The 26,240-nt window shown below is 41.5% G+C and overlaps 1 protein-coding gene across 1 annotated transcript in view; it reads right to left on the bottom strand.

Moving 5' to 3' along the window:
* Positions 1-22,286, bottom strand: part of relt (RELT TNF receptor) — a 79,270-nt gene extending 56,984 nt beyond the window's left edge. The window contains exons 1-4 of the mRNA XM_048533060.2: positions 22,176-22,286; positions 10,602-10,664; positions 5,736-5,846; positions 3,738-3,916 (exon numbers count right to left, since the gene is read on the bottom strand). Of these exons, the coding sequence (XP_048389017.2) occupies positions 3,738-3,916; positions 5,736-5,846; positions 10,602-10,646 (335 nt within the window). The 5' untranslated portion in view covers positions 10,647-10,664; positions 22,176-22,286. The remainder of the gene's footprint in view (positions 1-3,737; positions 3,917-5,735; positions 5,847-10,601; positions 10,665-22,175) is intronic.
* Between the last annotated feature and the right edge of the window lie 3,954 nt (positions 22,287-26,240).

The raw sequence follows: 26,240 nt of genomic DNA, 5'->3' as shown, positions 1-26,240 counted from the left end.
AGAGCACTTAAAGCCTTGTCAGAGGTAACGGGGGCAGTGGTGGGGGTGGTGACGGGTCTGTGTGTACTCTTATAGGAGCTAAACTAACGTAATAGAAGCAGCTAAAACATAACTGCGTCCAGTTCTGGGCGCCCTATTATAGGAAAGATGTGGATGCTTTGGAGAGGGTTCAGAGGAGGTTTACCAGGATGCTGCCTGGACTGGAGGGCTTATCTTATGAAGAGAGGTTGACTGAGCTCTGTCTCTTTTCATTGGAGAAAAGGAGGAGGAGAGGGGACCTAATTGAGGTATACAAGATAATGAGAGGCATAGATAGAGTTGATAGCCAGAGACTATTTCCCAGGGCAGAAATTGCTAGCACGAGGGGTCATAGTTTTAAGCTGGTTGGTGGAAAGTATAGAGGGGATGTCAGAGGCAGGTTCTTTACGCAGAGAGTTGTGAGAGCATGGAATGCGTTGCCAGCAGCAGTTGTGGAAGCAAGGTCATTGGGGTCATTTAAGAGACTGCTGGACATGCATATGGTCACAGAAATTTGAGGGTGTATACATGAGGATCAATGGTCGGCACAACATTGTGGGCTGAAGGGCCTGTTCTGTGCTGTACTGTTCTATGTTCTATGTTCTATGTTCTATAATTTTCTGTTAAATTAAATTGAAATGGAACGAGAGGGCATGATTTCAAATTAGCAAAAAGTAATTCTCAAACTGACGGCAAGGAATTCTTATTTACAGAAAGACAATGACAAATATGTGGACTATCCTTTCAGATAAAGCAGTGTCAACAAAAATCTTGGAACTATTTTATAAACAACCGGAGGCTGCAATAGGGTGGTACTAAAATCACAAAGGAGGAATTACTTAAGTCAAATGGCCTTCCTCATGCTTAATCAGCTTATGATTTTGTAATATGTCATTCACTGCACGCAACTAATAACTGCATGCAATGTAGGCAAACTCAGTAATCTGAAAAACACTGATATTATATCACTGATAACAAAGTGTGAAGCTGGATGAACACAGCAGGCTAAGCAGCATCTCAGGAGCACAAAAGCTGACGTTTTGGGCCTAGACCCTTCATCATTTGAGAGTTGGCTTTGCAATCAACCAGACTCACGGGACATAAATTCACTTCTGCACGTTTGGCATAGGCAGCTTACACAGAAGGACAGCCTCCCTGTCTTCCTGTGGAGCACAGGTCCACTAACACACCATCACTGAAGGAAGAGGCTACTTTTTCTGGAAAGTGGAAATACCTGCACTCCAGTAAAAGTAACTTTTCTGTATTTGGATTTTGATGTACCCTGTTTGGGCAGGAGTAGAGAGAATTTCAGTTTTGATGCATGCTTTATGTGACTGCAGCATTTGATGCTCATGCTGGATGGCCAGAAAGGAAATATTATAAAGCCAACATCCCTCACACAATAGAACAAACTTCTGATACCAAATTAAAGTAAAATAGCTTTCACTTCCATGGTAAAGGGAGAATGTGTACTTCAATCCTGCTTTTTCCTCAGGTCATCCTCACAAAAGTCTGCAGTTCCCAAAATGCGCAAAGTGCTGGTTATAGCTACCCCGAGGTAGTTGGGATCTGAGCATTACAGGCAAAGGCAACATTTATTGCTCATTCCCGATTGTCTTTGAGAAAGCAGCGTTGATCAAACTTCCTGAACACAATTGAATGTCTTACTCAGCCTTTCAAATTCAGTTCAGGATCAGTTCACGTTGATGGTGCTTTGGAGTTACATAGTCCAGACTGAGTAAGGATGGCAGATTTCCTAAAGGACTTTAGTTAAACTGGTATTCATTCACAACAATCTAATAGTCTTACAGTTACCATGACTGATACCAGCTTTTTATCAGTCAGCTGAACTTAAATTGCTCAGCTGTTATGTTGGGATTTAAGCACATACCTCAGGATTACTAGCGCAGTAACATAATGACTGTGCTATTGTACCCTCCCTCACTGATGTCTTCACCAACGATCAACATGTGCCCAGGACTCTGAGTACAGAATGTTACAAAATCATGATGGCTCATATATATTGTGTACACAATGTCATAACATAACTGCGTCATATAATATGAATAAGGTACTTTTGGAGACATTCCTAATATTTATTTAATAAAATTTTAGATGTAATTGACGGGTATGGATTAGGGTGTCAATGATGGCTAATGATCTCACTTCAATCAGTAGCTGAATTTACTCAGCTTACTTCCTGTGAATCTGATTCAGAGATTTAAAATTCAACACAGCTTAGAGAAGCCAAGTTCTTATTTTCCATGTACTTTATTTATTTGTGGACTGGAAGACTTGGAAAGATTTTTCATCTCTTCTGCATTCAGCAATGTTTTGCTTATCGTTGAAAAGCATTTTTAACTGATCTATAAACTGACAGCGCAGAAACCATTACATGCCAGTTTCGGATTATTTTGTTTTCCCTTTCTGAAATGTGCCAATATGTTCTAATGGCAAAGAATTACTGTCGTAATCTTTAAACCATTATATTTTGGTATCTGTGTACAGCTAATGGCCGGTGCAGCAGTCTTTGGATTACAAACTACAGAAGCTGAGGCTAATTATAAATCATTGATAGAGGATATCTAGTTGTTGGCGTTTTAATTGAATATCTACATGCTGAACCTAATTTTATTGCATGCTGTTTCTGAAATAGTCAAGACAAAGCTAATAGGGCAGTGACATCTGAAGGTGACAGTTGACCTTTAACCCTAGTTCACTTTGCTAGCTCACAATTAGATCCACGGCTTGGTTTTCAATGTTTTAGCCAATGACACATTACTACTGGAGGGTTTCACTCTGTGAGGTTGCAAAAATATTGCTAGACTCTCATCATTTGAGGTACACACATAGAATACCAGAAAATGTTGAAAGCCCGACTCATTTGTCTATGTATTTTTCAGATTCAGTGGGAATTTCGAGCTCATTTAAACGTTAGCAAATCTCAGTAATTTGTTCACAGATTAAATAATCCTCGAAATTCAACTGGTTACATTGGAACTGATGTGACATCAAATAAACACATACAATCCGCAATAACGAACATAACATTTGATCCCACTTTAAACATACTAGTGTGCACTGTAGATGCAGGTGAAACTATCCCAGTTACTATAAATATTACTTTACTTGATCTTAAGTAGCACAGTTCAACTGTTAACTATCTAGGCATTGTTAAGATTGCAGGACTACACAAGACGGTTAAGTTTAAAAAGTCTCCTTTAACTTCAAATGAAATATGATGTTCTGGATGGGATGCAGGGCAGGGTAAAGGGGGGACATGAAGATTGGGGAAATTGCTGATAATCTTTCTTCAGAGTCAAGCTCATGTGATGTAGCTGTCATTGGAAAAGAAATTGGAAAGTGAAACCGACTGAAAATCAAGTTAGAGTCACAATGCCTAGACAACAAAATAGGAACAGCTGCTTTTTGCAGATGGACAAATAGAGGGAGATAGAAAGAGACAGACAAGCAGACAGGCAAACACACAGAAGGACACAATAGACACACACACACACACACACACACACACACACACACACACACACACACCCCGAACCACATCTCCCCACAGCAACGTGGTTGACTCCAAACTGCCCTCTGAGCAATTAGGGATGGGCAATAAATGCTGTCTAGCCAGTGATGCCCTCGTCCCATGAATGAATTTTAAAAAAGGCTTGCCCTATAATGGTCGAGAAGGAGAAAGCTTCGGTAATTACCCTGGCAAACAGTGCCCACACAAAGCATCTGTGGTCGCTGTCCCCAGAAGGACATAACTCCTGTTCAAATTGGCACAGTCGGTGTGAGGCTTGCAAGGCACAGAGCCATAGATCCTTGAAAAGGTGGACGGCAAGCAGCTTCTACAGCTCATTTTGATGCCTTTTCCGTAGCCACATTCCTAAAGAACAGAGTTTATATTTATTACAATCAAAAGTAATTATCCTTCCCAAACAAGCAGCTGTCTTTGTGCATAATTACATCAGTAAGACAAAGGTACGATAATGGTGAACACAAAATACAGGGCCAATTAAAGTTTTACTGTATTTTCAGTAATCAGTATCAACATCTTGGGGTTACAGTCGACCAGAAACTGAAATAAATACCGCGGTTACAAGAACAGCTCAGAAACTAGGAATCCTGTACTGAGTAACTTATCTCCTGACTCCCTGTAGCCTGTCTGACATCTACAAGGCACAAGTCAGGAGTGTGATAGAATATTCTTCATTTTCCTGGATGGGTGCAGCTAAATGCAATCAGCCTATTTACCATTCAACATTCACGGTCTCCACCACCAACACTCAGTGGCAGCAATGTGTAACATTTACAAGATACATTGCAGCAACTCACCAAGGGTCCTTCAACAGCACCTTCCAAATACATGACTACTACCATCTGGAAAGGACAAAGACAGTGGACACATAGGAACAGCATCAACTGCAAGTTTCCCTTCAAGTCACTTATTACCTTGACTTGAAAATATATTACCTTTCCTTCAGAATCACTGGGTAGTAATCCTGGAACTCCCTCTCTAACAGTACTGTGCATGCATCTGAAATAACATAGAATGCAGTGCTTCAAGGAGGTAGCTCCTTGTCAAGTGATCCATGTCCACTGACCAATGGCAGACACATTGATGAAAACACTTGACCCTCAGGATGCTGCTCCTCTGCCCCTGGAGAGAAAAGTCCCCTTCTTCTCGCTGCCCTCCACAAGTCCAACCCATTCACATGTCCTTGGGCTGGAGTGATGATCCCTCCTGTTGACCCTACTGCAGTACCAGCAGAGTCCATCACTCCTGGCAGCGTTAAAATAAAAATTGAAAAACCCAACCCACACCAATCTGCTGGGGAATTGCCACGATGCAGCTAGGAATGCCGAGTGGGCAGCCAACAGCCTCCCAGATATAGATTTAACCCAGACAGGGCTCCATCATCTGGCTATAGTGGGATTGCCAGCAGCTTTCCAGCTGGTGGACAGGGCATCCACTACAGGCATTAAGTTCCACCAACTGACTGTGGATGATCAGCCATGATCATAATGAATGGTGGTGCTGGCTCGAAGGGCCTAATGGCCTACGCCAGCACCTATTGTCTATTGTCTATTGTCACAGGCAAATAAGGACTCCACCAGCTCTGGGTGGCTATGTTGCCTGCTGAGGTATATGGATCGGGTACTGACAATTTGTGGGTAGATAACTAAACACGTTGCATTTTACCCACCCAGACTGATTTCTGTTACACTGAGGCTAAAATCGATATCATTAATTCCCAAAGTTTTTATTGTCTACTAATACGGTCATTATATAGACATACACTACAGAGAGCAAAAAGAAGTAGTAATCATTTAGCAATTTATGGCCAACCACAGGTTTTTGATGGACAGCAGACAATTCTGTCAAACTGAACTATAATGGAAATCAGATAACCTGCTTTTGGTGATGTTGACTGAGAGAAAGAAACTGCCTGGGATATCTTCCTGGAACAACTTCGAAATAGAGGTATGGATCCATTTTCAGAGAAGAGATAGCCTCAGTGAAACATGCATTTGAAAGGAAAGCCCTCCTTAGATGCACTTGAATGTAAAACCTTCTAACGTCGAGGCAAGAATGCGAACAACAGAGCCATGGCTGATATGGTTTAAATAAAACATATGTAATTCAAAGTCTATGCATTATTTTAAGCTTCACAGGCACGGAAGAAGGACTGTATTAATTTTACCTGGTCAGGCTCATGTCCTGGAGGACAGCGAAGGCAGGGGACACATTGACCACTGTCTTCAAATTCCTGCTTGCCACACTGGAGCATCATTGCACTTTTCCAGCTTAGAAGCTATGTAAGGTACAGGCACAATATTAGTGACACAATAATTGAACCTCCTTATTCCTAGCAGCACCTACAGAAGTGCACAGCAAGTAAGCTATGGAGTTACACCGTCACCTTCTGCCAAGCAGCTGACTTATTGTTTCATTAGCCTTTCACATGCAGAAATATGAATTTATCTCTCTCTCCTCTCATTTTCCCAATATGGAGAGAGAATAAGGCTTAGCCTTTCTAACTACTACCTGTTCAATCTCTGGGAACCCAATTATTTTAAATGGGATCTCTCCAGTTGTTAAAACAGTGCCATTTGGAAAATCTAAGCTGGAGAGGCAGTCATTGATGTGTTGCATCAAACATAAATGTAATTTATTTCCAGTTTTGTGAATATGCCTCTTTTTTAAAGTTGTTTTTATAAGAATCATTGAAAGTTCATTGTGGGCATTAGAAGGTATATATAACAAGGCTTTCTAGAAATTGCATGACTGTTGCTAACTATATTTTATTGTGGATATGAATTGTGATTGCCTTGGAGAGGTTATTATTTTATCTGGTTGAGCAAGTTGGAGGGAATCCTGCTGAGAACAAGCTGTCCAGCTGATCTCTCCCTTCCTTGAAAAGAATTCAGGATGAAATCTCATTTTCCCTTTGCAAAAGTGATTAAGAGAACACTTCAAGATTGCATTTCTGCCGTAAGCTGTATTTCCTAGACCCAGAGATAACACTGCACAATTAACAACTTAACCATATTGCCAGGACATCGAAGCAACAGACTCTGGAATGTTCCATGCTTTGTCTTTTTGCATTCAAGCACAACCAGTTGGCCGAAGTATGTTTCCTTTTCGGAAAAACCTCCCAATCTTTGCAGAGAAATCTACTTTTTACTACATTTTCTGGAGAGTGAGAGAGCGAGGAGGGAAAGAGAGTATATGAGAGAGAATGAGACAGAGAAAGAGGATGAGGGAGAGACTGTTTTGGAGATGTTTAGGAAGATAAATATTTATATTGCTGTATTACTGACTGAATATGTTAATCAGGTATTGCATGTTAATTAAGTTTTGTTTTGGTACTAAAGCAATGATTGTGTTCATTAATAAATCTAGTTGATAGTTATTGATATCTAAACTGATATGAATAAGGTATTTAACTGGTCATCTTGGTAGCTTGAAAAAATATACTGACGTTATGTTGTGACCCACGGAATAGCGGGTCTGGAGCAAAAGCAGAATCTTCCAGCCTTGGTTGTAACATGAACAAATAATGACTGTGACCAAAGACTAACATTTGACGAGTTATTGTGATGCAGCATTTGCAAGTATGGAAGCAACTGTTAAGCCACACATTGAGGTAAAGTAGGCTATGTGAGCAGTTTTATGCAAATATTAATTATGAAGCACAATAAAGTTTGAAGATATCCAACATATTATCAGGATAGGTCAAGAATATAAATGATAATTTGTACTTTTTTGTTTGGAAGAAAGTAGGCAAAGGAAGAATGGGCAGAAACTCCCATGTCAAAATAAGAATGCTGGACAATATCTGATTCAAATTGGATATCAAATAGTGCACAAACCATCTGTAACCAAGCTGTTCCATAAATAAACTACAGAATAGCTTGAATCCACTTTCATTCAATTTTCACCAGAAATGTTGGAGTACACACTCTTTTAGAAAAAAAAACTAAGTTTACCAGCCGTTCATTCACATATTACAAATGGAATAGAAATTGGGCATGTTTGATTTTTAGGCAAATGCTCAATCTTGTCTGTGGTTATGGTATTCATAGCATCTGTATATTCCCTTTAAGCTGGGCTTAGGTCCAGGAACATAACCTTTGTAAAACTCCACATCTATCATGACAACTGTTGTTGCTGCCACTTCATTGGAATAAAGCAACCACAAGAGAATTGAAGAGGATTGCAATGGACATCTGTGTTATTACTCCACTCCTGCTATGCCTGGTGTTATCGCAGCCTTTGAATATTGCCTCACAATGCCAGAATTTAATGCAATAGACAATTCGTCGCATTGGTTACTCACGAAATAAAGACAGATTCCTCAGCAGGGTTTCAACAAATGACTGGCTGCCCAAATAATGTGAGTACAACAATGCTACTTAAACTATGTTTCTGACCTGTTAGTACCGTGAAGTCCACAAAAGGAGTGATCTATTTTCTAAATTAGACCTTTCTTTTCATTATTGCTAAAGGTCAGTTGGCTGGATGGCTGGTTGGCAGTGCAGAGTAACACCAGCAGCACAGGATCAATTCCTGCATCATCTGAGGTTACTTTGAAGATCTGTCCTCCAACCTCTCCTTTTGCCTGTCGCATGGCGTAAGGTATCAGAAGCACCGTACATCACATCCAATTATAACTGGCCTAACTAAACAATTTTCTGAAATTCACTGGCTCATGGTTATAATGGCTTTTCCTAAAAAGTCCGTCATAACACATCATAGCACCTATTCAACATATAGAACACAGAACATAGAACATTACAGCGCAGTACAGGCCCTTCGGCCCTCAATGTTGCAACGACCTGTGAAACCAATCTGAAGCCCACCTGACCTACACTATTTCATTATCATACATATGTTTATCCAATGACCATTTAAATGCCCTTAAAGTTGGTGAGTCTACTACTGTTTCAGGCAGGGCATTCCACGCCCTTACTATTCTCTGAGTAAAGAACCTACCTCTGACATCTGTCCTATATCTATCATTCCTGATTTTAAAGCTAGCCATCGCCATCTGAGGAAAAAGGCTCTCACTGTCCACCCTATCTAATCCTCCGATCACTAGCCCTGTACTCTGTATTCCTGTTACTCCTTCCAAAGTGAATCACCTCACACTTTTCTGCATTAAACTCCATTTGCCACCTCTCAGCCCAGCTCTGCAGCTTATCTATGTCCCTCTGTAAACTGCAACATCCTTCTGCACTATCCACAACTCCACTGACTTTAGTGTCATCCGCAAATTTACTATCCCATCCTCCTACGCCCTTTTCAGGTCATTTATAAAAATGACAAACAGCAGCGGCCCCAAAACAGATCCTTGCAGTACACCACTAGTAACTGGACTGAAGGATAAACATTTCCCATCAACCACCACCCTCTGTCTTCTTACAGCTAGCCAATTTCTGATCCAAACCGCTAAATCACCCTCAATCCCCTCTGCACCCTTTTCAATGCTTCCACATCCTTCCTATAATGCGGCGACCAGAACTGTATACTTCAAGTGCGGCCACACCAGAGTTTTGTACAGCTCCAACATGACCTCATGGCTCCGAAACTCAATCCCTCTACCAATAAAACCTAGCACACCATACGCCTTCTTAACAACCCTATCCACTGGATGACAACTGTCAAGGATCTATGGACATGGACACCGAGATCTCTCTGCTCTATATTTAAATTTATTCTGTTGATAATTTTAAGGAAATAATGGATGTGAATACAGAGAATGCATTATTGATGCATTCAGGGCAGCATGTTTGTAAATTGTCAACAGTTAGTGTTTCTCCCTCAAGTCTGAAACTAGGAATTGAGGCCCTTTTATTTTAAGCACGTCTATGTTTTTGAAGCAAAACTAATAGTATTAAAAAGTAAATAGAAATAAAGTTTGCAAAGCAAAAATTAAAATTTCATCCTGGATCTCCTTCTCATCAATTTCGGTCAACAATCCAATTTCCACTGACTCTGAATCTAATCTGTTCCTCTCGTGTACTTTCAGCAAGAATCCTGGACAAATAGCTGTCTGCCCATTCAAAACTATTGTTAGCTGTATCCTAACTTGCATCAAGTTCCATTGTCTCTATGCTCACTGACCTCCACTGTCTCCTGGTCTAGCAATGCCCAAAATTTACAATTCTTCTCCAGAATCTCAAATCCCTCTACTGTCTCTCCCATAATTCAACACTACAGAGCCCCGATAATATTCCCTGAGAATGCAATATTCCTCTAATACCGACCTCTTGTGCACTCAAAAAGCTCCTTTATGCTGCCATTAGTAGCAGTTACGACAGGTCTCTGATGTTCTTATTCAATCTACCTCTCGCTCTTCTGGTGCCATCTGAAGCCTTCTTGTTTGATTAAACTTTTGGCCATTGTTAATCAAAATCTCTGCTCTTTGCCTCGGTGTCCCCTTTTTGTCCAAATGCCATTAGTTGTTTCACTACATTCAAGATATAATGTAAATTCAAGTTGGTAGTGGTGATACCAGAGTTTAGAATTCATTCAAGCTTATTATAGATCTGGCATGCAACCCAAGCCAAATTTAGCTGAAGTGACAAGGGAATTCATTCTAGTGTCCTGTATATGCAAAAGGTCTATCTCTGCAATTCCAAAACAATGTCATCTTCCCATAATTGTGTGTCACAATGCACTACACATTTTCTTCCATTGGAAGTATAATCAAAATAAAGAGATGTTTTTAAACCATTTTCCTCTAAATATGGAAGTACTTCATACACTCGGGAAGTTAAGATAGATGAAGCTTTTCTTCCCAACATTTATTTTATGTTATACACTCCAAATCTCTCAACTATACATCCAACTTTTCACTGCACTAAAATAAAATCAAGTGTTTTCACTAAAATAAAATCAAATGTTTTCGGTATTATGAGTATCTGAGCTGAGGATGTATCAGAATGTTAACTCTAATGACTTGATTCACCTTCAACTAAAGGCTGAACATGCATAGTTGCCCAACCAGTGCGTCTTATAGAAATGGTCAATGTTGAAACATTTGCCTGTCAAAGTTACTTACAGTGACATAACAGAATAATACACAAGAAGGGAGGCTCCTCTTCATCTTCAATGTGCATCGGCCCTGATGAGAAAAAGCAAGGCTCAATGAAAGATTAATAACAGACAATTAACATCCATTTAAGCATCATTTGCACTCAGGAAATAATCAGAGCAGACAGCATGAGGCCAAGTGTGGAGGAATCCACCTAAACTTTCACACATCATTTCACCTGCAACACCTCATGTGGATTCAAGCCTGGCTCATGGGTTGAAAATCCCTCGTTGCTGGCTGCAAATCTATCCTATGAGACACATAATAGAACAGTGGCAGACAACCATTCGCAGCTATTGTTCTTAAGCACTGTGGCCCAAAAGTGTATTCGAGACTTTTTAAATTTGTATATCTAAATAAGTGAGAATATCAATTGAAACTTCACATGAAGTCATTTTCTTATAATGCACTCCTGCCAGTGAGCTTCACCCACAGCTCAAAACATGGAAATAATCTCTAGAATATCTGTCAGTAAATTCAGCATAATCTTTCAAACATGTTCGGCTCTTTGTGGGAATGTAAAAACACCAGGTCTTCCAAATCTAACATCTAGTGCAGGCATGTGGTCCAACAGGATGAGAAGTAGAGGGAATGACTTGTGAGAAAGAAAACAGAAATACTAAATGGCCTAAAAGTTTGAAGAATTTTAATATGATAGGAAAAAAGCAAATGCAAGAATTGGTGGACGGAGGAAACAGCAGGAATTTTTGTTTCCCTCCTGTCTTCCTGTTTGGATAATCTCTTCAACGGCTCTATGGTCCTGATTACACATTTGAAATAAGATTCAACATTCTCCATCAGGTAAGCTTTCGGCTGGAGGAAGTGTGGTTCAGTTGGCCTGAAAAATCAACTTTCCTGCTCCTCTGATGCTGCCTGGCCTGTAGGGTTCCTTCAGCTCCACACTGTGTTACATCTAATAACTCAGCATAGGCTACCACTTCCAGAAGGAAGGGGAAATATCAGAGGATTTTTTTTCTTTAAAACATCACGCATCAGCAAGTGGTTGATTTTATAGGATCCCCACAGAGTGGAAACAGGCCATTTGGCCAACAAGTCCACACAGGCGTTCTGAAGACCATTCCCTAACCCTATACTTCCCATTGCTAAGACACCTAGCCTACACATCCATGAACACTGCGGACAATTTAGCACAGCTATCCACCAATCCACCTAACTTGCACATCTTTGGACTGTGGGAGGAAACCGGAGCATCCGGAAAAAGCCCAATCAAACATGGGGAGAACGTTTGTGTGGAGTTTGCACAGTCAGTCGAAACTGAAATCAATCCTGGATCCCTGGCACTGTGAGGCAACAGTGCTAACCACTGAGCCACCATGCCACATGGTCATGAAACATTCAGAACAATGCCCAACTTTTCTTTAAATCATTCCTCATGTTTCACATTTAGCTCCTCATGTTAACATAATTGAAATAAAGTACCTCTAACAATGCAGTACTTCCTCTGTATGGCACTGAAATGTCAGTTTTGACATTGAAATTTTAACACAAAAGAAAATTGTGCTGACAAGCCACATAATATGATTGAATGTGCTTATTGTCCATAATTTCCTATGAAAGTAATGCCAGCTGAGATGCTTGTCATTACTTATGTGCAAAAGTACAATATTCTCAGACAAGGCATATGCTTGATTAATTATGGAACTCCAATAGTTGCTGTTGCAAAGCTAATGGCCAAGCAGCACAATTTTTGTCTGGCTCACCCATGAAACGTGGTAAGCAGCATTATGTTGCTGCATTTGCATGGCAGATACTTCTTGAATGGCAAGTTGGCCCCAGGATCACAACCTTCTGGGCATCCATATTTCTAAAACAAGAACACCTGCAAAAGGAGATAGGAAGATGGTGTACATTGACCCTGGCAAACAGGAGACAGGCTCTGACAGCAATGACACATGAAGGGTAATTGTTTGGATGGGCATTGGTAGAGGCGAGCAGAAATGGAAAGCTGTACTGGCCACAAAGACGACCCAGGGAAAGCAGAATCGGCTCCTTCTCACCTCAGTCTTCCTCCGCAGCAAATGTCGCAGAGGTTGCCATCTCGGAGTCGGGGGGGGGGGTGGCGTGCGGTCCTGAGATACACTCAGGTATGCTCCACACAAAGGCAACCACCATGTTGCAAACCAACATCTTACGAGATAGAAATGTGTCACAGTGGCAAATAGGAATTAAATTAGAGGTAGACACCTGCGGCACAAGGAGCCTGTTTTGATACTATGCAGCGCTTTAATTCAAGCATATTTTTAAATTGAAGGAATGTGATTTATTTATCTTTTTTGATCCCTTTCGCTCCCTTAACCCAATCTTTCTTCCCTTCTTTTTCATTACTGGATTTGGCATTGAGTTTAGTCACTCAAATTTATATGATTCTTCTCAATCCTTGCCCCATTTACTTCACGATGATAGATTAAGGAGACACAGTAGTTTGCCGTTCACTCCTAGTTGAAGAGTTTCTCTTGCAGCAACATTATCCACTGGCATATCCAGCAACATAGAGCTCAAAGTCAATATTAAAAATGCCGTGCCACATCCAGCTAATGACTGAAAATGTTACATTCACTCCTGCAACAATGTGTAGCCCCTCACAACATGAGGAGAAAAAGGGAAGATCACAATACAAGGTTTCAATTTAACTAAGTCAAATTTTCCAGTGTATGAAAAATAAATTTAATTGAGTAAACTCGGTTGAACTGTTAATGAGTTAATCTACAAACAATGCGAAGCATTCAAAGGATTTGTAAGATCCTATACTGGTTGGGTCCCTACTCTTAAAATGAAAGCTACCACTTTTGTTAAGCAAACCATGGTCAACAAATGAGGCAAGCTAAGGGAAGAGGCTTACAAAGATACAATGAAATCCAACAGCCTGGGAAACGCACATAACAGGCCAAGCATTAAGAGGAAACCAAAGGGGAATGAAAAACAAAACTATTTGCAAGTGTAATCAAAACTGAGAAGTTTTCATATTTATTGCAGTTGTAAGACTCTCTGAATTCATGGTTCATAACATATTGCAAATGTCACAACATTACTTAAAAAAAGTCGAGAGAGAAACCAGATAACTGCAGAAAAATCCAATAACCAATAGTTGTGATGAAATTACTGAAATCTGTTATCAGGGACACAGTGAGGGTTGCTACAATATTAATTTTTCTCTGCTGAAACAAAGAAGGAAATCGGGGCAAATCAGATAAGCTAATGTCCTGTTCTTAAGCTGTGGCATTCTATTGTCTATTGATTCTTTCAGTTTTAATAAAAAACGAATCTAATTTAACAGTAAAATGTAAATTACATGTCCCCTTGATTGTAACTAATGCTGACGGTACAAATAAGTTGAAAGATAGTTCCCAAACTGTCATATCACTGCATTGGTTCCATGCTGATCCTTGGTTTGTTTTGTCTAACACAGCATCAGTTACAGTTCCGAGGAACAGTGTCAGAACTGATTGTGAAGAAGGGTCACTGGACTTGAAATGCTAACTGTTTTCACTCCGCAGATGCTTCCAGTTACTCCTGCATTTTTGTTCTTGTACATATCAGCCACAGTATAACTTTAATCTAATTTGATTCATTATTGTGTGTCTCAGGATGCCTAGTACAACAAATGGCATTACAACACTCTAGTACTGAGTTATAAAATAATTTAGATGGTAAATGTGATCCTTTTTCCTTCATGCAAAGCCTCTGTGGTTAGCCTGATTTACAAAATCTGCTTTGAATATAACTACACCTCACTTACAAAGGGAAAGCTGAACAATGAGCTAGAAGAGCCAATGCTTTAATTCTTAGATGGAATATCAGCACCACTAGTAAGGCCTGTAATTTGTTGCCCTCCCGAATTTGTCTTTGAACTGAGTTATATGCTTGGCCACTTCAGGAGTCTGTTATGAGTCAGCCACACTGCTGTGGATCTGGAGTCAAGTGTAAGACTGTTTCTTTCAAGTTACCATTACTGAAACAAGGTTTAGATTCGAGATTTATCAGCATACCCTCAAAAGCTTCGATTATTGCAGGGGCAGGGAATGCTGGCCTAGCCAGTGAAACCCACATCCCTTCAATGATTTAAAAATAGGATTATAGTGGTAGTAATATTGTACCACATTCCCAAGAATGCAGTAAGCACCCCAAGCAGAGATGCTGTGGGAAGCAACATTCAATTTTTTTCCACATGACAAAAGATTTAAGGGTGAAATGCGGTGTATTGAGATATTTCCTTCTTTGAGATACTGATGCAAAATATTAGAAAACTGATGCTTTGTTTTGGTCTGATCAGTCCAGATTGCAGGGCAATATAAAGTACTTTGCAAAATTATGCAAAACAAAGAGAACAATTTCCAAGTGTTGAGTGATCAAGAACAAGGGACCATAAATGTAAGAGATAATGACCAGTGGACAAGACATATATGGGTAGTTGTACAACAGTGGAATTCACTACCACTGTTAGTGGATGAGGTAAGAAAAACTACTAGTGTGTATGACATAAATTGCTGAGAGAAAAGGGATTAAAAGGATGTGAAAACAGGATGGTTAAACACGATCAGGACTACTTATTCATAGAAGGCAAATGTTGACATGACCTAGTTGGACCAAAGGCCAGGTTCAATACTAAAATCTCTATTTTTGTGCCAAGTGATTATGTTACTTCTTTTATTACATAATGATAAATGATTTATTTTTCAACTGGACAGTTTTAAAAATTCTTTTCTCTTCCAGATCGTCAGCAGATAGTAAAGAACATCTGCAGGACCAAAGTGTTTATTTTGTCAATAGATAAGATAAGGCGAAACCATATACTAAACAGATACTATTGTGTCATCATCAGCATTTCCAAGCACTTGTATCTACACCCACTGAAACGGGATTGAACCTGGAAATAATGCACTTTTCTGCTTCATTATTTCAGTTATCACAAAGTATTACATATTTAAGTCCCCTAGGTATGTAACAATTTCATTTAATTGTTTATTCTTGTTTCTAGGTATGCTTAATGCTTAATAATTTAATGATATAATATTCAAATAATTAATAATTTAATCTGATTTGGAATCTGCCCTGATTTAAAGACAAGATTACAGTGGATTTATGTGCTGTTTCTGATGCATTCCTCTAAAGATCATTATGCCACATGCTAAGGTCAAGCTTCACTTCTTTGGAAATATAGACTTCTCTGTGAAATCTAAGTTTGATCAATGACGGGAGAGCCCAGGCCATCAGTGCATTAGATAAGGCAGAATCATTTGCAGCAATCTTGAAATACTGAGTGGATGAACCATGTTGGCCTTCTCGAGAGGCCCCCTATTGCACGGATGCCAGTCTTCAGTTAATTTGATTCACTCCTCATGACATCACGAAATGGTCAGATGCACTGGATACTGCAAAGGCAATGGGTCCTGACAACATTCTGACAACAGTACTGAAGGCTTGTGCTCAGGTAGCTGCTGTAACTGTAGGCAATCTGTTCCAGTACAGTTACAATGGGGGAATTTAGCAGACAGTGGGGAAAATTGCCCAGATATGTCCTGTACACAAAAAGCAGGAGAAATCCAATCCCACCAATTACCACCCCATCAGTCTACTCTTGATCCTCAGTAAGGTGATGTAAGGAGTCATCGACAGTGCCTTCAATCAGCATTTTCTTTGTTATAACCTGCTCACTAATGTTCAGTTTGAGTTTTGCCTGGGCCACTGAGCTCATGACCCTATACAACCTTGGTTCAAATATGAACAAAAGAGATGAAGTCCAGAGGTGAGGGTCGAATGGATGCCCTTGCTATCAGGGCTTAAGTTAACCAACTGTGGCATCAAGGAGCTGTAGCAAAACTGGAGACAATGGAAAATCAGAACAAAATTCTTCACAGGTCGAAGTTGCATCCAGCACAAAAGGAGACGATTACAGTTGCTGTAGATCAGTTATCTCAACTTCAAGACATCTCTGCAGGAATTCCTCAGGGTACTGTCGTAAGCTCAGGCAGCTTTGACTATTTCATCAATAACCTTCCCTCTATCATAAAGTCAGAAGTGGGACTATTTGCTGATGATTGCATAATGTTCAGCCACATTCACAACTACTGGGATACTGAAACAATTCAGATTGAGAAGTACCAAGGCCTGAAAAACATCCAGGTTTGGGCTGACAAGTGGCAAGTAACATTTGTACCACACAAGTGCCCATCTGCATCTCCAAGAAGACATTATAGCCATAGCTCCTTGATGCTCAATGGCATTACTGTTACTGACTCCTCCACTATCAACATCCTAGGCATTACCATTGATCAAAAACTGAACTAGACTAGCCACATAAACACTGTGGCTACCTGATCAGGTCAGAGTACAGGAATTCAGCTGCAAGTAACTCACCTCCTGACTTCCAAAGCCTGTCCACCATCTACAAGGAGTGTACTGGAATACTCCTCACTTGGATCAGTGCAGCTACAACAACTTTTGAAAAGCTGGATAACATCCACACAAAAAAGCAAGCACTTGACTGGCACCACAACTACAGTCACTCCCTTTAACATCAACACTCCGTAGCAGCAGTATGGCCATTTACAACGTACAGATATTCACTGAAGATCCTTAGGCAACATCTACCAAACCTACGACCGCTATGACCTAGAAGGACAAGGGCAGCAGAAATATGGGAACAGCACTACTTGCAAGTTCCCGTCCAAGACCCTCAACATTCTGACTTCAAAATATATCATAGTTTCTTCAGTGTCACTGGGTCACAATTTTGAAACCCTCTCCTTAATGGCATTGTGGGTCTACCTACAGAAAATGGGCTGCAGCAGTTCAAGAAGGCAGCTCACCACCATTTTCTCATGAGCAACGAGAGATTGGCAATAAAGGCTGGTGACACACAATTTGCATGAATGAATAAAAAAAGACTCGTGATTGATAGATTTTGCTAGAACATGGCATTAAATGATATGGAACCATGCCAAATCGATACGGTTGGGATACATATTTGTTTCAAAACATACTTTAATCATAAATAAATCTCTATATACATGTAATAGTCGCAAATGCAATTTGGTTCAGGGATCCACTTGAAATACAAATCAGCAACAAACTGACTGAATGGTCAACATAGTTCAAATTCTATATATGTCCAGTAGCCATTTTAACCCTTCATATTTGATTGCACCTTAGTTTTGAGAAGCTCAGCGGATGCAGAGATTTCTTCCCTGGGTATGTTCCGGGATGTAGACGAAGGAAAGAGGAGATTCATCACACACAGCACCCTGTTTTATATCTTGGCTTTCAGAGGACATCTATCAAAAGTTTTTCTGATATTCATATTGGATTGGCTCTCTGAAGCTATTAGAGAATGCTGAAAAGTTTGACAGATCCGATAGGCAATAAGATGTCACGTAAAAAAGAAAGTTAATTACTCGGGGACAAAATAAAAGAAGTTGCTGGAAAAGCTCAGCAAGCAGCATCTGTGAAGAAAATACCAGAGTTACCGTTTCGGGCCCGGTGACAGTACGTTGACAGGCCGACGAGGGGAGAGGCCATTCTAGACTTGGTGCTCGGAAACGAGCCGGGGCAGGTATCAGATCTTGTGGTGGGAGAGCATTTTGGTGATAGTGACCATAACTGCCTCACATTCTACATAGCTATGGAGAAGGAGAGGATTAGGCAGAATGGGAGGATATTTAATTGGGGAAGAGGAAACTATGATGCGATTAGACATGAGTTAGGAAGCATGGACTGGGAGCAGTTGTTCCATGGTAAGGGAACTATAGACATGTGGAGACGGTTTAAGGAACAGTTGTTGGGAGTGATGAGTAAATATGTCCCTCTAAGACAGGCAAGAAGGGGTAAGATTAAGGAACCTTGGATGACGAGAGCGGTGGAGCTTCTAGTGAAAAGGAAGAAGGTAGCTTACATAAGGTGGAGGAAGCTAGGGTCAAGTTCAGCTAGAGAGGATTACATGCAGGCAAGGAAGGAGCTCAAAAATGGTCTGAGGAGAGCCAGGAGGGGGCACAAGAAAGGCTTGGCAGAAGGAATCCGGGAAAACACAAAGGCATTTTACACTTACGTGAGGAATAAGAGAATGGTCAAAGAAAGAGTAGGGCCGATCAGGGATAGCATAGGGAACTTGTGTGTGGAGCCTGAGGAGGTAGGGGAAGCCCTAAATGAGTTTTTTGCTTCTGTCTTTACGAAAGAAACCAACATTGTAGTGAATGAAACCTTTGAAGAGCAGGTGTGCATGCTGGAATGGATAGAGATAGACGAAGCTGATGTGCTGAAAATTTTGTCAAACATTAAGATTGACAAGTCGCCAGGCCCGGATCAGATTTGTCCTCGGCTGCTTTGGGAAGCGAGAAATGCAATTGCTTCGCCACTTGCGAAGATCTTTGCATCCTCGCTCTCCACTGGAGTCGTACCTGAGGACTGGAGAGAGGCAAATGTAATTCCTCTCTTCAAGAAAGGAAATAGGGAAATCCCCGGCAACTATAGACCGGTAAGTCTCACGTCTGTCGTCTGCAAGGTGTTAGAAAGGATTCTGAGGGATAAGATTTATGACCATCTGGAAGAGCATGGCTTGATCAAATACAGTCAACACGGCTTTGTGAGGGGTAGGTCATGCCTTACAAACCTTATCGAGTTTTTTGAGGATGTGACTAGAAAGGTTGATGAGGGTCGAGCTGTGGATGTGGTGTATATGGACTTCAGTAAGGCATTTGATAAGGTTCCCCATGGTAGGCTCATTCAGAAGGTCAGGAGGAATGGGATACAGGGGAACTTAGCTGCTTGGATACAGAATTGGCTGGCCAACAGAAGACAGCGAGTGGTAGTAGAAGGAAAATATTCTGCCTGGAAGTCAGTGGTGAGTGGAGTTCCACAGGGCTCTGTCCTTGGGCCTCTACTGTTTGTAATTTTTATTAATGACTTGGACGAGGGAATTGAAGGATGGGTCAGCAAGTTTGCAGACGACACAAAGGTCGGAGGTGTCGTTGACAGTGTAGAGGGCTGTTGTAGGCTGCAGCGGGACATTGACAGGATGCAGAGATGGGCTGAGAGGTGGCAGATGGAGTTCAACCTGGATAAATGCGAGGTGATGCATTTTGGAAGGTCGAATTTGAAAGCTGAGTACAGGATTAAGGATAGGATTCTTGGCAGCGTGGAGGAACAGAGGGATCTTGGTGTGCAGATACATAGATCCCTTAAAATGGCCACCCAAGTGGACAGGGTTGTTAAGAAAGCATATGGTGTTTTGGCTTTCATTAACAGGGGGATTGAGTTTAAGAGTCGTGAGATCTTGTTGCAGCTCTATAAAACTTTGGTTAGACCGCACTTGGAATACTGCGTCCAGTTCTGGGCGCCCTATTATAGGAAAGATGTGGATGCTTTGGAGAGGGTTCAGAGGAGGTTTACCAGGATGCTGCCTGGACTGGAGGGCTTATCTTATGAAGAGAGGTTGACTGAGCTCGGTCTCTTTTCATTGGAGAAAAGGAGGAGGAGAGGGGACCTAATTGAGGTATACAAGATAATGAGAGGCATAGATAGAGTTGATAGCCAGAGACTATTTCCCAGGGCAGAAATGGCTAGCACGAGGGGTCATAGTTTTAAGCTGGTTGGTGGAAAGTATAGAGGGGATGTCAGAGGCAGGTTCTTTACGCAGAGAGTTGTGAGAGCATGGAATGCGTTGCCAGCAGCAGTTGTGGAAGCAAGGTCATTGGGGTCATTTAAGAGACTGCTGGACATGTATATGGTCACAGAAATTTGAGGGTGCGTACATGAGGATCAATGGTCGGCACAACATTGTGGGCTGAAGGGCCTGTTCTGTGCTGTACTGTTCTATGTTCTATGTTCTATGACCCTTTCTCAGAATTCTTGTATGTATTAATTACTCAGGGAATTTACACTAAGCGCGGAACGGTTAGTGAACATCAGTAACTACTGTAAAAACACTGTCAAACTACAGCGGGGCAAATTATTTCTGTTCATTTAACCACGTGTTGCTTTTAGCCAATGTACAGGCTAAAACATGAACTGAAGCACTGTTCGAGCTTCTTACATTGAGGACAACCAGCTGGTTGTATCTGATCTCCTTTCTCAAAGGAAATGAGCTAAAATGCAGTCGAGTGTTCTCCGTTAATCACAGTCCCCTGTAAAAGAGCCTTTCTGGTAACGGGGCAGTACGAAACAACTTGTTTCGTTCGTCTAACCAGTTCAAAATTATCAACGTCCGACAAAGCTTGTGACCGCAAGGGTATGTTTCAGTCTGATATTAATCATTCTGTGCTCAGTGAGGGAAGTATCGTACTCTAATACCACAGAGAGTTGCTAACGATGCATTCTCTTTGTCACTAACGAGACCCACATCGGGCAAATCCTGCCACCATTCCCAAGGATCTCGATCCTGGACACCGGGATAAAATTCTAACAGCGGTGCGACTTCGGCTGCATCCCAGTAACCTGCTTTCCTGGAAATTACTTCAACCTAGAATCGTCAAACGTCCTGTGGTTCCGAGAACTAAACCACCGCCGTGTCATTCAGCGCGTTTAGCCTATTTACCCAAATCCCCGTGACATTTGACACGGCCACGAAAATTTGACTCCCTCCCCAGTAAAATTAGCGGCGAAAAAGACCCCAAAAGTGTAAAAACAGCCCCGTTTACAGTCATCATTGTTATCTCTCCGTATGGCCAAGTGTTTTCCAGTCAGTAGGGGTTATGTACGAATTATTTCCTTAGCTCTATTTTACGTTTAAAACGTAGACAGCTGAAATAAAAATCAAGAACTGCCTTTAGGTGGACGGGTAACCTTTCATAACGACAGTGCCGATGACAGGTCACACAGCTGAAACTAAATTCTTTCCCTCTACTGTCAGACCAGCATTTCCTGCACTTAAAATCAGACTACACGCTTGCATTGACCCTCCCGAGCGTCCCTATTTGAGAAAGTGTACCTTTGTGCTGGATTTTATGTTTTAGGGGAACAGGTTTCTGGTTGATGTTTCGGAATTTTGTTAACAGACTTAATCTTCTACATGTAAATGACCTGGGGGGTATAGATCTAAATTAAGGGGCAAGAAGTTTATAGCACAGACAAATTCAATTATTTTCCATTTACATCACAGATTAAATCGTGTCAATACGGTTTTAAACCAAGGGTCGACAACAGGAACTAACTCCCCCGGCCCCTCCGGAATGGAAAAAATAGTAACAACTGAACCTTGAAAAAAAATGCAAGCTGGGGCCGATCTTTCCCAAACACGATGCCGCCTAAAGGTAGTCCGATCGGGGACTGTGGAGTGGGATAAGAGAGTCCCGAACATGCCACTTGCCCCATGTCCAGACTCACCAGTGGGGGAAGCAGGGCGAACAAATCAATGAAGGTTGAATGGCAGGGACCCTGCTCCATACAATCGTCCCTCCAGCCGCCTACTCAATTCACGATCTACAATGATACCCCCGTCTCGTCAAATAAACTTCAAATTCTGTACCTGGCGTGTGACATTCTCGCTCATTCATACTACATTGTGACTGTGACAACAAAAGGACAACTTACCTGTCGACTTTGACATGCATGTGTGGAGAGTTGCTGTCCTATCTTCGCACTCTGCCCAGACTCCTGGGTCTGGCGCTGCTGCCAGTCTCGAACTCGCTTTGTAACCACCCGCGTTCCGGGTAAGCGGCTGACGTCACCCGACAGTCACGCCCCCCGGATCCCGCCACAGCCCACCACGTCATCCCGCGGAGCCCCGCCCCTATTCTGACTGGAAATGCCCCGACTCAAGAGCTCCAAATTTACCATTAACCCGTTCAGAGAAGTTATGATACTCCTCTGCAACAGGTCGGGGTTTGAACCCCCGAGCTTCCTGGCTCAGAGGTAGGAACAATACCACTATGTCATAAGAGTCCCAGAGCCCAAGCCTCTTGGCAGCAGTGTCGATAAGCGGAGTCACTGTGTGGTCGGTGGGGATTCACTGGATTCTCCCCGACCCTCGCTCTGACGTGCTTTGATCCGTGTCCCTTGAGGCTGCTGAAAACGCCAGTCATCGAGAGCTACTGCACAGAAAAACACCCTTCAGCCCATCAAATCTGCACCATAAAAAATAAGCGCCTGACCGATCCTAATCTAATTTTCTGGCTCTTTGCCCCAGAACCTTGTGTGCCTTGACATTGTAAGTGCATAGCTAAATACTTCATAAATGCCATGAAGCTTTCTGCATCTTCCACCCCTACAGGCAGTGAGTTCCAGATTCTCACCACAATGTGAGCGAAAAAAAACCTCACATTCCCTCTAAACTTCTTACCCCTTAATTTAGATCTATACCCCTCAGGTCATTGTTCCCTCCAAAAAGGGACCACATTGTCTACCCTACCTGGGTCCCTCACATTTTTACACATCTCAATCATGTCCCCACTCAGTCTCCTCCACTCCAAGGAAACCAACTCCAGTCTATCCAATCTTTCTCCATAACCAACACTCCAAGCCCAGTCAATATCTTTGTAAACCTCTTCGGCACCCTCTCCAGTGCAATCACATTCTTCCTATAATGTGGATTTCGGAAGGACACGCTACGCCCTAGCAGTGGCCAAACCAATATTTCTCACAGTTGCATCACAATCTTCCTGCTCTTAAATTCTTTGCTTGGTTAATAAAAGAAAGTATCCGATTTCATACTTAACCACTTTATCTATCTGTCCTGTTACTTTCAGGGCCCAGTGGACATGCGCACCAAAGTCCCTCTGATCCTTTGTGCTTCTTAGGGTCATACCATTCGTCATGTACTCTCTTACCTTCCCTTATCACCTCACATTTACCCAGATTGAATTCCATTTGCCATTTCACTGACCAGCCCACCTGACCATACAGTCATTGAATCATACAGCATAGAACAGATCCATTGATCCAACTCAGCCATGCTGACCAGATATCCAAAATGAATCTAGTCCCATTTTCCAGAATTTGGCCCCTATCCCTCTAAACCCTTCCTATTCATATACCCATACCATGCCTTTTAAATGTGGTACCAGTTTCCATCACTTTCACTGGCAGCTCATTCCATGCACACACCACCCTCTGAAAAAGCTGCCCCTTGGGCCCCTTTTAAATATTCCCCCTCTGACCCTAAAACTATGCCCTCTAGTTTTGGATTCCTCCACCCTGGTGAAAAGACCTTGTCTCTTTACCCTATCCATGCCCCTCATGATTTTATAAACCTCTGTAAGGTCACCCCTCAGCCTCCGATACTCTAGTATGTCTACATTCTTCTGGAATCCAAGGCATCATCCTCAATATTTACCACCCCACCAATTTTCATATCATCTACAAGCCTAATGATAACTCTCCCACATTCAAGTGTAAATTGTTTATATACAACACAACAGCAAGTTGTTATTCTATTCCTCTGAAACAGATAGGACTTGAACCCTGGTCTCCTGGCTCATTGATCTCTGTGGAACCCCACTGAACACATTCTTCCAGCTACAAAAAGTCACAGTATGACCATTATCCTCTGCTTCCTTGCCATTCAGCCAATTCTGAATACAATTTGCCAAATTTCCTTGGATCCCATAGACTCTTACCTTTCATATCAGTTTCCCATGTAGGATTTTATGGAAAGCCTTGTTGAAGTACAAGTAAACTACATAAAAATCATTACCCTCACCTGTATACCTGGCCACCTCTTAGAATCAAGTTGGTCAGACATGACCATCCCTTAGCGAAGCCATGCTTACTGTTCTTGATTAATCCCTGCCATTCCAAGTGCAAATTAATTCTGTTCCTCAGAATTGCTTCCAATAGTTTCTCCATCGCAGAGGTTTAACTGACCTGTAGTTTCCTGGTTCATCCTTTGGTCCCATCTTGAGTAACAATACAACATTGGCAGTGCTCCAGTCCTCTGGCACTTCTCCCATGGCCAGAGAGAAATGAAAATTATTGCCGGTGCCCCTGCTATTTCCTCCCTTGCCTCACTCAATAACCTGGGATACATTTCATCCACTTCTGGAGATTTATCTAGTATCTATGCTAATTTCTTCAATTAGATCATGGACCTCCCTGATTTCTGTGCCCGTCTCATTGCTCTCACTAATGAGCATTGACCAAATGTATTCATTCAGAACCCTACCGATGTCCTCAGGCAACATGTACAAGTTACAACTCTGTTTATGGTCTCTACTCTTTTCCCAGTTATCTATTAATTTAACAAACAGAAACAGTTGTATTGATGTAGTTCTTGAACGAGGAGGTCTTTGGATGCAGTGGGTAGCCCCTCTGGCTTCTGGGATTGGAATGAATCATGAATCAATTGGCAAGGAGGGTGTGTTCCTAATGCAGCTAAACCTGCTGTGAACTTGGAAATCCTTTCTACATAATCTAACTGCAGACAGTAGGGGTGTAACTATTTCCTGGCCATGCCAGATAACAGAAATAAATCATATCTACTGGCATCGTTCAGGGCTGCAGCATGCATGGAAAAGTGTGTGTTTTTGCTGCAACTTGAATTCGCAGGGCTCAAAAGTAGCAATGTTGTAATGACTGGAAGATTTGTTTCAGTGATGCTGATTTTGGGATAAGTATTGACCAGTATCTGGAGGAGTTTCCACTCCTTTCTTTTGAAATGTTGCTATGAGGTCTTCAACGTTCCTCTGTGAGGCCAAACAGGGCCTCAATTTAATGTTGGAAATCAGCACCTCTGACAGCATAGTGCTGTCTCAGTACTGCACTGTGTTATGGACCAGACCAAATCCCTTCACAAATATTAAGAAGACAGTCTGGACCCTTACCTTTTTCTGATTTTAAAGGCAAATGCCAGGTGTTGCATTCGGGACGCAATTCAATTAATCAAACTCCCCATCTTGAAGCAAAGCACACTTTATTCATACACGATAGTTAAAATACAACAAAATAAAGAAGAAATTGGAATAACTTATTTCAATGGGAAAACTTAACATAATAATAGATTATTTTACTACTAAACAGTAACTGTTCCAATATAGTAACACTCCGTAAACATACCGCTTGGCAAAGGCACATTCAGTAGAATAGAGATAACAAGCAGTGTCTGAAGCAGGGTCTGGGCTTGAAACATCAGCTTTCTGCTCCTCTGCAGTGTTCCTCTTTCTGCTCATGCTGCTTGGCCTGCTGTGTTCATCCAGCTCTACACCTTGTTATCTCAGATTCTCCAGCATTTGCAATTCCTACTATTTCAGTAAAATAGATTGTCTCACATGCATTTCTCCAGTCCAGGAGGAAAAATCATCAAGAAAACATCAAGAAAAATCTCTGAGAGAGTAGCAGAGAGAGATGTACTGCAGCTTCTAAACCCAGTTTCAAGATACCAGCAACTGTTGCTGAAAATCTACAAGTATGAAAATCCCGATTCTATGGTAACTCGACCACACCCATTCGGGCTCCTTCTATCCTGCAAATTAAAATAAAAACACTAGGCCTCACAAACTGATTACTTTATTGGATTCAAATAGACAGCTCCAACATATCTCTTCAAAAAAAGGACAAAATAACACCTCTTACATCCATAGTATCGTTGGAACTGGCATACTAGCCCTTAAGTTCTGAAAAGCTGAATGTCTTCATGAATAGTCCTCTGTTTTTAAAAATCTG

This window comes from Stegostoma tigrinum, chromosome 6 (assembly GCF_030684315.1).
Source record: "Stegostoma tigrinum isolate sSteTig4 chromosome 6, sSteTig4.hap1, whole genome shotgun sequence".
NCBI classification, from domain to species: domain Eukaryota; kingdom Metazoa; phylum Chordata; class Chondrichthyes; order Orectolobiformes; family Stegostomatidae; genus Stegostoma; species Stegostoma tigrinum.
Note: the sequence above shows the minus strand (reverse complement) of the source record. Positions and strands in the feature narration are given on the sequence as shown.